This window comes from Cydia pomonella, chromosome 14 (genome assembly GCF_033807575.1).
Source record: "Cydia pomonella isolate Wapato2018A chromosome 14, ilCydPomo1, whole genome shotgun sequence".
In the NCBI taxonomy this organism is placed as follows: domain Eukaryota; kingdom Metazoa; phylum Arthropoda; class Insecta; order Lepidoptera; family Tortricidae; genus Cydia; species Cydia pomonella.
Window position 1 is genome coordinate 4420460 of NC_084716.1, and position 11578 is coordinate 4432037.

At 36.9% G+C, this 11578-nt stretch overlaps 1 protein-coding gene and 1 pseudogene across 1 annotated transcript; both read left to right on the top strand.

Annotated features, from left to right (window-relative positions):
* The first annotated feature begins 3079 nt into the window (after nucleotides 1-3079).
* On the top strand, nucleotides 3080-4808 carry LOC133525322 (uncharacterized). The gene is made up of 4 exons (XM_061861610.1): nucleotides 3080-3150; nucleotides 3549-3950; nucleotides 4080-4163; nucleotides 4602-4808. The coding sequence occupies exons 2-4, from the start codon at nucleotides 3834-3836 to the stop codon at nucleotides 4806-4808; spliced, it is 408 nt and encodes a 135-aa protein (XP_061717594.1). The 5' UTR covers nucleotides 3080-3150; nucleotides 3549-3833.
* Nucleotides 4809-7249: 2441 nt separating this feature from the next.
* On the top strand, nucleotides 7250-10925 carry LOC133524756 (uncharacterized; annotated as a pseudogene).
* Nucleotides 10926-11578: the final 653 nt, after the last annotated feature.

Consider the following 11578-nt stretch of genomic DNA (forward strand, 5'->3'; position numbering starts at 1 on the left):
CACTTATTCCTGCCTTAAGGAGCAAAAAAAATTTGTCTTTTGATCAAATTCGGCAAAAAAAGCGTGTGTTTTCTGCACACGACACTTTTTTTTTAATGTTGGCAAAAACAAGCTTTACAACGAATAATTTTTTTTATTTATTTGCAGATAAATTTTGCAAGTTTCCTTTAAAACTTTTATGTGTCTTAGTAAGGTCACATAGTGCCAGCGTCGTCGCAGCCATAAAGACGTTTTTCACTGAGTTATTACACAAACGAATTTTCACAAGAATTGTCATTATCTTTATAACAAGACCGATTTTAGAAAACTTTGTATGACATTTTAGTTTCTAAGCTTGCGGTCAAGAATACTCTTTTAACATCTGTCGAATTCCCACTGTGTAGGTATATTCAATATTCACAAAAATATTCAAAGGATAGCCGTGATTTTTAGTATGTTATTGACACAATGAAAAACTAGGTTTATAAGTTTCCCTTTTTTCATAATTTGAAAACAAAAAAAAATCTTTAAAAAAAAAGCGAAATCTATAAACCTATTAATAAATTATGCTGAAGCTGGACATCAAAATCAAAGTGATTAGTTAAGATTTAGTTAGTGGAAAACGTTTTCTCCCGAAATGTTATTTCATAGAAAAAATATCGCAAGGATCGCAAAGCTATTATTCCCTGTAAAAGTAAAGGTAAATGATTTATAGGTGAGAATGTTTTCTTATTTCATACGTTTTAGAGGGCGATTTTCAGTAGTCTGCTTTACATTTAGTTAATTATGGGGTTATCATTTCGTATTTAATTATTTTCTGCCCTCCGGGCAGAAATCGTCAACTTTTCTCCCGCTGCGCTAAACAAAGTTGCCGCTTTCCGCCTCCGTCGAGCAGAAAAATAGACATATAACTATTAAAGTCATTTTACATTATTTTTGTGGCAAGGCGCCTTCTGTACAGCAGCAAAGCGATGAGGGGTTATTCGATCGCCCGCAGCGCGACACGTACGTCGAGCTACGCCCGACTCTTATGATACAACTCATGATTGCGACTCTCATATGAGGGCACCGAAGGCGCCCGGCATTGAATCGCGCGTATCGCGCCACGTTTATCGGGCTGCGCCCAACTATTTTTGAACGAATGATGGTGCCTAGGGCGCCCGGCTGTAGATCGCGCGCAGAGGGCGCCGTGTTAAATTTGATGTGACGTCTTATAGGGTTATAGGCATGTTATCGGTTATACCTATAACCAGCGGACAAGCGTGTAAGCTCGTCGGTGGTTTGGAACGCCACACTCCGGTAGCGATTGACCGCCTCCGCAAACCCGCCCCGCGCCTTTCGCTCCCGCGGTGCGTTAGTTCGTTTCGTAGCTTGATTTAAAAATATTGATTTCTTAATTTTATATTTTTTTAAATACCTTTTTTGCCGCCCCCTCTCATGTGCCGCCCGGGGCCATGGCCCCCCTAGCCCCCCCCCCCTCGCTACGCCTCTGCGCCAGTATCTTTACCCATCACCTAAATACTTGAACTCAGTTGGTAATGAATACTCGAAATATGGATAAGGAGTCAAAAAAGGGCTGTAGGAAAGAATTTACAAAATTAATTTCAAAAAATCCGCCTGATGCCGACGAAGTTCCCGCCCTTTTTTTTGTTTATATTCCCGCAAAATTGTTAAAGCGTTCAAAGAGCACGTGCGTATGTTCTAAAAGCGTTATAATTTCTTGTATCTGTCAGTCTTCTTGTTTGACATTGACAAGCCGCCATGCCCGCCATTAGTCTTCAGCTTAGTGTTGCCAGAGTCATATTTATTTCTTGCTACGAATGCCGCACTGCTGCCAACTACAGAATAATTTGTTACTTCCATGTCAAGTAACTTTGACTTAATGACATCTGCAGTTATCGAAATACCCGAATGTTCAATTGCCATAATCATGGGTGGATAACGATCAGACAAACCCGCTAATAATGATGATCCTACCCACTCATCGTTAATTGTAAATCCTGTGCCATTTAACCTTTGAGCTGTTTTGACCATTTGTGTGACATAGTTGACATCGAGTCACAGTTTTCAAGTCTTATAAATGTCGAAGCAAGGTTATCTTTCTTGAGAAACCAGTTGTCAAGCATGGTGTTCAATTATGTCATGGGCTCATCAGCTTAATAGCTCCTCGCCTATAAATTATATGATAATAATGATTGTCAATTTAGTCCACAATTCCGCTGAGCTCTGTGTGTTCTTCATATGCACGAACAATGCTAAATCAATAGTTAAAATTAACTTTGCCTTCCTTTTTGCATCTTCCGCTGACTTATTTTCAAATCCCTCCGGTGGTTTGATGTACTTGTCACTTCTATCTAGCACCAACAAGCTTTCGGCCGCGAAACTTTCTTTTTCTCAAGAAGTACACGAAATTATACTTAACCCATGAAATAGAAACAAAACCAATAGCATAATAGCCAAATTTGTCGGCGGCAAGAGGATAAACTTTTCCAAAAAAGGCTAGAACATGCGAGATTAACAAGCATATGAAAAGAAAAACAATTTTTATGGCGAAATTTTGTCCAAATGTAGAAAATAAAATAACCGACAAAAACTTTGGACCAGAGTCATTGAAATCAGACATGGAACCAGACGTGTTTGAATCTCTTAAACGACTGTCTCAAACAACTTAAAGAAAACCTCTGAAGAAAGGGAAGAAATAGAAAGAAATACAGTTCTACAACGGAAAACGGGGAATGGTTAGAACTTAGACGTACACTGCTAACGGCTTAAAATTTTGGTAAAGTAATCAACAGACGTCCAAATACCAGTTGCGCTAATCTCGTTAAGGATCTGCTATACAAAGTTAACATTGATCATGTGTCTTCCATAAAACACGGTAAAGATAAAGATACGATGGCTCTGAAACAATTGGAAAAAGGACACAATCTGTCCATAAAGCCATGTGGTCTACATATTGATGCTGAGTTGCCTTTTCTAGGCTTCGATCAATAAATACCAAGATACACTAACAACGCTTCAACCGCGGCTTGAATCAATTGTGCTAAAAAAGCGTTTTAGCACAATTGCGCTCCCAGTCGCGCGCCACTTACCGTCAGGTAAGTGCTCCGTGAAAAAATGCAAAAATAATACTTCAAATAGCTTGAAAAAGGATGGGGTTTCGTATTTTCGGTAAGTATTAATTCAAGGTTTCATTATGTAATGGATTTGTGGCTAAATTTACCTTCTAACTAAGTAAAAACATTATCTTTCTAAAATTGTTTAAGTAAATCGCTTGCGCGGTTGTCCCTTTCCCGCGCGTGTTGCTATTTACGTGTTAAAAGAGACGAAACATTCTTAAAGTAGAACAGAGTTAAATACTGAATATATGGAGCCGCCTGTTTAATTTTTTTTAAGGTACTTTTGTAGCCTACATCTTTGGCGGATTTTGGATATAGACGTAGGCTGCTGTAGGCGAACAGTTTTTGTGAAAACAACGATCGTTGGCCGAAGTAGTTTTAATAAGTTCGGCGAAGTGAACAAAATAATGTAATGACCATTCAATATTTTAATTGTAAATATAATTCCAGATTCCCCAAAAATGAAATCGAAAGAGAAAAATGGCGGAAAAAAATAGCTAACGATAGGGGCGAAGAATTGTTCAAGCCAAATGATTCTAGCGTGGTGTGTTCTTGCCATTTTGCAGAAAGTGATATGTACTATACAAAAAAAGGCTATCGGAAAGTAAAAAAAAGGGGTCCTTCCACGTGTTGAAGTAAGTTTCATCCAATTCAAATCTCAAAATCCGAAAAATATTGTGATCTAGTCAGCAAATAAACATAATCATTACAAATCTTTTCCAGACGGATGTATCAATGACGCCATCTCAAATGGATGTACCGTCCACAGCCACAATACATAGTTCACCTCAGAATGAACCAAGTTCAACCAGCGTTACTGACACGTCATTACATCCACAATTCAATTCGGAGGTAAGTATTGAATTGAAGTTGACTCTTGTAATCAAGCCATTGTTAATGACAGAAGTCGTAGTCTACTATCATTTGTTACATTATGTATAAAAAACAGGCGTTTAAACCAGTATTGGCGCTTATTTTCAGGTTACAATACCAAGTTCACTGACAAACGAACTAGATAAGAGCGCTGATAGAGAGATATTGTTGGTACTGCAGCCAAAAACAGAGGTAGGTAAATTAAATTCATTAGTAAAATATATCATTTGTGACGATCCAAATCAAAAGGGCCCTTATGGCGCTCGGCGCTTGCGTCTGATTCGGCTCCGTTACTACGACTTACGAAGATAGAAGGACGCAAGTGCCGAGCGCCATAAGGGCCCTTTCCATGTCGACTATCACATTTATAACAAAAGTATATATAAATTATGACTATACCTCGATATTTTTCTAGCACGACCGAAGTTTGGTTAGTGTTAGACAAAAAACTTACTAAAATATTGAGGTATAATTATGGTACAAACAGCAGCACACTTAACTTACTTACGAGCAACCTTATCTCGTTGAAGTATGGTTGGCTTTAGTTTACGAATGGTTAGTTAGATGTGTCGTCGATGGTACGCACGCAAATAAAATTATTATTAATAACAACCTACGTTATTATTGCAGAAAATGGCAACGACAGGGAAAAACGCACAATCTTTACCAGAAAATGAACATGGAATTGAACTAAATTTAATCCGTCAATGTACACCATCACCAACATCATCAGGATTAACCTCAGTTTTGGATACTCCCAAGACATCATATTACAAAAAGAACCTTAGAATATGTCAAAAAACCATTGATTTAAAAATAAACAAATTCAAAATTTGAAAAAGAAGAACACGAGACTTAGGAAAAGGAATTTGAATTCGAAAGAAATCGTATCAGATTTAAAAAGTAAACGGCTCATAGATGAAAGTTTAAGTACAGATCTAAAAAAAAAATTAACGAGTCTAATGCAAAAGTTATAGACATATTAACTGCAAAAAAAACATTTCGTTGGCCAAGTATCCCCCGGATTTTCGAAAATTTGCATTAACACTGCATTTTTACTCACCAGCGGCGTACAAATATTTACGAGATATATTTGCTCAAAATTTGCCACACCCCAATACATTATTCAGATGGTATCAAAATGTAAATGCACAACCTGGTTTTACAGAAGAGGCTTTTTCAAGACTGGCTGATAAAGCAAAAACATCTCCTGAACAACTCTTATGCGGGTTAGTGGTTGATGAGATGTCTATTAGACACCAAAAAACCTGGACCGGACGAAAATTGTAAGGCCTAGTGGATATGGGTATTGGTAACGATGATTCGGATCAAAAAGCAACTCAAGCCTATGTTTTTGTTGTAGTGTCTTTAAACCAGTCTTGGACGCTGTCAGTTGCTTATTTTTTTTATTCACAGTTTAACTGGGGAAATGAAGTCCAACATGATCCGGCTAACACTTCAGAAATGCCATGATGTAGGGGTCAAAATTATGTCTTTGACATTTGACGGCTGTAAGACAAATATCAATTGCATGAAAGCACTCGGTTGTAATCTAGAAAATCAAGAAAACTTGAAAACAACTTTCCCTCACCCATGTGGAGGCAACGAAATCGCAGTGTTTTTAGACGCTTGCCATATGGTAAAACTGATGAGGAATTTACTGGAGGCACAAAAATGCATTTACGACGCTGATGATAAGGAAATAAAGTGGCAATTAATTGTGGCTTTACATAACCTCCAGGAAGAGAACAGTTTGCACTTAGCCAACAAACTGACGCTCAGGCATATACACTTCCGAAATGAGGTAATGAAGGTTAAGCTAGCTACACAATTATTGAGCAACAGCGTCGCGAAAGCAATTGAATTTTGTGACAAGGAACTAAACATTGACCAATTTGCGAATTCTGATGCCACAGTCAAGTTCATTAAAATGATCAATGATCTTTTCGATGTCTTGAATTCCAGGAATATGGCTGACTTTGGTTATAGTACGCCCCTCAATGAAAAAAATTCAGAGAAAGTCCTCAAACTGTGCGCAGACGCGAAAATGTACTTGCTTTCTTTAACAACGAAAGTTATGTTTCAGGGTACATAAAATATATGTTTTAATAATAAGTTCTTTGTTTTATTTTTCTCTCAACTCCGGGCCCCCCTTACTCCGAAACCCTCCGGTACCATCGGTCCACTTTCCCGATCTGTCTACTTTACCAAACGGTCCACTTTCATGATCTGTCTTCTGTAGTCAACTACCTACTGGACCTAAAATTGACACTTTTCATTTATTTTCTTAAATTACTATACAAAACTATTAATTTTAAATTATTAGAAAATATATATTTGAGATTCTCACAACCCGCTCTTTCCTTTGATATGTCACATGATATAGCTTGCAAGTCTTTTTTTATTTTTAAGTTTACCCCCCAAAAGTGACCGTAATATTAAGAATTTATTTATTTATTTACGTTACACATCCGTCTTTGGATCGATGACTTACATATGTTTACCAAATTTCAATTCAATCGGTCCGGTAGTTTCGGAGCAAACTGTCTATGACAGATAGACAAACGAGTATTCCTTTAAATATTCCGTTTTTTGGTTTTGAGGTACTGAACCCTAAAAATAGTTGCACAATTGCGTCACACTAATTTTATAAACTGTACAATACGTATATGACAAAAAAAATTGTTTAACACGACTCCACTTACTCTGTTCCTACAAGACGCGAAGCTACGATCCCCACGTAGCGTAAACTGAATTATACTTAATTCTGATTGACTTAAGGTGTACATTCGTACACCTACGGCCGACGGTCGTTAAATTTTACGACTTGCGCGATTATCGCATTTTGTAATGTCACAACCGCCTACCGCGTGCGTTACAAATAAAACCTTTTGTGCAGGGAATAAAGTTGTATTTAATTTTGATAAATATGGTCTAAGTACATTATACAGTTTTAATTTGTCTACTACACGTGCATACTTATAACTAAACGAGTTGGACACTTTTTCGGCGTGAATTTGTAGGAGATGTTGTATCTAGGGTATTTATTGATCGAAGTTTCTAGGTGCAACACCAGATGGCCTTTGTAGAGATGATATGATCATTGAAATTAAATGTCCTATTACAGCCCACCGAATGGGCATTGACGAAGCCGTAAAAAGTAAAAAGGTTACCTTTTGGAAGATAACTAAAACCGGTGATGAGGAGGATTGAATAAGTGTAATTTTTTTATAAATAAATGTAACTTATTTACAACTTAACTCTGCTTTTCGGTATAGAGCATGTACACAAAAACTGCGATGTGATGCGATGCGAATTCGCAACGCAAAAAGTTGCGACACGAATTGCTGCGATGCGGTTTCGTGCGGCAAGGCGTCTCCCTTCGTGTGACGTACCATCGCATAAATGCGCGATGCGCATCAATTCGCAAGTTCTTGCGACGCGACGCCGACGTGTGAGCTCGCAGGTTTTTGCGATACGACTGAGCGTAGCGAAGCCGGATAGAGATACGCGGCCGGCAACCCCGTTTCTCGCCGAGATATGTATAGTGCTTTTCTCAAACTTGCAATTTAAACAAAAAATTGTAGTCAATTTGCTTTGTGGCGATCTACTCGGCTCGCCACTCTACCAGCGGTGTACAACCTTACGCGCGTAAGTTTGCGCGATGCGCCACCGCCGTTGCTTAGCAACGAATATGCACAACAGATCACCGTACCAAGCTAACTGAAAAATATTATTTGTTTTGTCACAATTTGAATTTGACGTTAAAAAAACAAAAGAAGGTTGCTTTACAGTCCTAGGTGTGTAAGGCAGTGTGAAATTCCTTTACATATCATTTTCACTCATCGCACCTGATATGTAGTATTTCCGGACCTAATTTGACGTAAGTCATGTCATCATTTCATAGCAAGTTTTAGAAAAGAATACTAACCTAAAACGACGTAAACATACATATATTATAATAATATTCTTGGACTATTCACACCGCCATCTAGTCCCAAACTAAGTTAAGCTTGTACTATAGGTGCTAAATACATTTTTTGGTAAATCAATATCTACATATTATATAAACACTTGCATTGTATGGGAATTAAACCCACGAGCTTCAGCATAGATTAAGATTGTATTGCAGGTGTTAGCTTTCCTATAAATAATAAAATAAATATTATTATTTTTTTGCAGGTAATTCAATAATACAAAGATGGAGAGGGATTAAGGATACCTTTAATAAATATGAAAATAAACTCAAAGATGCAAGTAGGTCAGGGTCTGGATCAAAAAATATTAAAGAATACCATCTATACAAACAATTACAATTTCTGAAGAAAAATTTACAAAAATGAGACCACTAGCAGTATAAATGAATCAGAAAATGAGCATGATAATCAAGAAGGTACATCTCAAAAACTTTACCAAAAACAGCGACCAAAAAAAAAGATGGTTAGTAATAATTTTGAAGATGAGATTATAAAGACTTTAAAGGAACCGGAGAATAGACACATATCTTTTTTTAAAGGTATTCTACCATCACTTGAAAGATTAGATGACAATAAAACACTAATATTACAAAGCAGAGTTCTTCAAATTTTAACAGAATTGCATCAACCTCATAGCTACTACTATCTGAATAGCAACTACCAGGGTGGCTATCAAACTCAACATTTTGCAACATCTGAACAAACGCTGCTATCTCAGCAAACACTACTTCCACAATCATCTAACATACCAGATCAAATTGATTCATCTAGCATATTAAGCACACTTTAAACGGAAGAAGACTTTGATTTTACCTACATTTTATCGATTGTAATATTTAGAAAACTCTTTTCTCAATAAAAACGAATGTAAAGAATTATTGTTTTACTTAGCGGATAGTGAGGCTAATCATTTCCAGAGGCATAACAGGAACTCTCCCCTTGTACGATCGTTTCTGAAGATGTGGTGATAATAAACTTAAAAGCTCTTCGAATAAAGATATGCTCATTCTAAAATAATCAAAATAAAATTTTTCGTCGGTTTTCAAAGCTTCATATTTTCGATGAAAATAGTTCCTAGTAAATGACCTAGTTTTCAAAATACGTCCAGTACGGTTAACCGTCGTGGAAGGGAGACGCCTTGCCGCACGAAATCGCATCGCAGCAATTCGTGTCGCATCTTTTTGCGATGCGAATTGGTACGGCAAGGCGTCTCCCTTCGTGTGACGTAACATCGCAGGAATGCGCAATGCGAATCAATTCGCAGGTTTTTGCGATGCGACGTCGCATCGCAGTTTTGTGTACAGGCCCATACTCAGTCTGTTTTTGTTAATCTTTCAGAGTTATTTATGAATCTTTTATTTTTTGAGAGATGGTTTCTGAAGGTGAATTAAAGATCCTGTGCTTCAATAAGCTTCCAAAACCTGAGTAAGATGTTTCGTCATCTTTTAATTTATTCTCATAAGGTTTTCTCAGAGTCAAAATTTTGAAGATCAAGCATTCTCTGAGCGATCGTAATTATTCAAAAAGCTTTAGTTCTTTTCTCAATCATAGTATGTCTCTGTGTTATAGGTACAATTGGGCAGACATGGATTTTTACATCAATCTCTGTGTCACTTTGACTCCAATCATTTTGCTGGTGTATATCTATTTTGTACTAAAAATCTAAATTCTCTAATGCATTATTTATCCCACAATAAAACTTTTATCAATACCAGCCTTGAGTGACTATCTGCTCAAATCAATGTGTAATATAATATAATAAAAGTGGTTTCTGTGGAAGTTCATTTGCATATCAATGCGTATCGTGAAAAGCGCTGCGCAAAAACGAAAACAATATCAAGCTTGTCATGCCCTTGTAGTACCATAAAATACAGCACATTATTTTTTGTCACATTTGACCGGTTCGAGTCCCGACTGAGGCAAGCGATTTTTCATAAATCCTTAAATGCAGTATTTATTGTTTTTAAAAACAAAGGAAAGTCTCCCTTACACAAAATGTGCTATTTACAATATTTAAGGTAGTTGCCATCCATGTGGCATTCGATTTTTCCACCCCGTATACTCGTCTGCAAAACTCCGAAGGTAACAAGCGCTGGACATGACTATGCCCCAGGACTAATTGAGCTGATGCCCGATTCTGGTGTTTACATTAACGTTTCAGAGCTTGTACATTGTTTGAAATACTCACGGAAGTGTACTGAGTTGGCGAGATTTCTGACTAAACATATTTTTACTAAAGCTGCCTTGAGCAAGTGTTTGTACGTACTCCCAATGTACTCCAGAGAATCTTCTATTGGACGTGGAAGCTTGTGCAGTCATTGTGGATTATGTTCTAACTTATGGGCTCATCCGAAATTGGCGTCCATCTAGTAATAAGTGTATCAGAAGCGTCATTAAGTACCAGATGGCTTTTTCGAAAAAAGGTACTGAATGACCTCATGATTGGTCGACCATTTAATCGTAGAATTTAAGGATTTCTTTAGTTATTAAGCGTAGAATAAGTTTGTACTCATTTTGTGTAAAGTAGTAAAATATATGGCATAAGAGATAGGTATCAAGTGTATAAGCTGTTTGCACCTGTGCATTAACTATGACTACACTACAGCTTTCCCATTTTTTTGGGACAAAAAATATATAAATATTATATAAAATCAAAATCTTAATGCTATCTGGATATACATTTCGCTATATGCCTTCATTACTGTTAATATGATATTTATTTGCTAAGCATCATTGGTTATTTCTCTGTCATGGAGATAGTGGTTCCTTATATGGATGGAGGTTGGAGGTATGCGATAGGCTTAGACTTCTTGTTACTTTATGTTGTGTTTTATGATTTATTTATTCACTTCATTGCTCTCGTTGGGAATTGTTCTCAATCATGTCATTTCTAGTAAATGTATCTGATGTCAATGTGACGTTGGATGCCGTGTTTGAGGCTTGCCAGTCCTTTTTAGCCTTCGGACCCGGGTGGCCTTTTACTGCTGTGAGGACCGTGGCGGACGTGCTCGAGTATGTGAGCATTTTTGATGCGCCTGTTGGCCATCACTTGATGTGCGGTCCTGCATACGGAGCTGCATGTGGTGCACACAACAACCACCAGTTACAAACAAATAGAAATAGAAATATATTTATTGCAAGAACATAGTATTTTGATACAATTGGTGGTCTTAGAATAAAAAGTCCTTATGTTCTACCCTATGTAAGGCATGCAATATAAAGCAATTAAATAATACAATCATGGAAACATTTACAAAATTTCAATAGGTCAACATAATAATAAAATAATTTATTTATTGATTTTCGTCGGACATGAATTCTTGAATTGAATAGTAACACTTTAATAATAACCATTTACAGAGGGCATTTTCAAATAGCCGCGGTTCAGTTTCCAATATGTGTTTTGGTAATTTATTATAAATTTGAATGACCATTGAGTATACATTATTTTTAAACACATTTTTTCTTGCTCTAGGTAAGAATATTTGGTTTCTACGTCTGGTCGATCTAGGAAAAAATTTACTATTTGTGTCAAAATATTCAAGGTGCTCTCTCACAAATAAAGATGCCTGTAATATGTACATGCATGGCAGTGGAAGAACTTTTGTAGATTTGAATAATGGTCTGCAA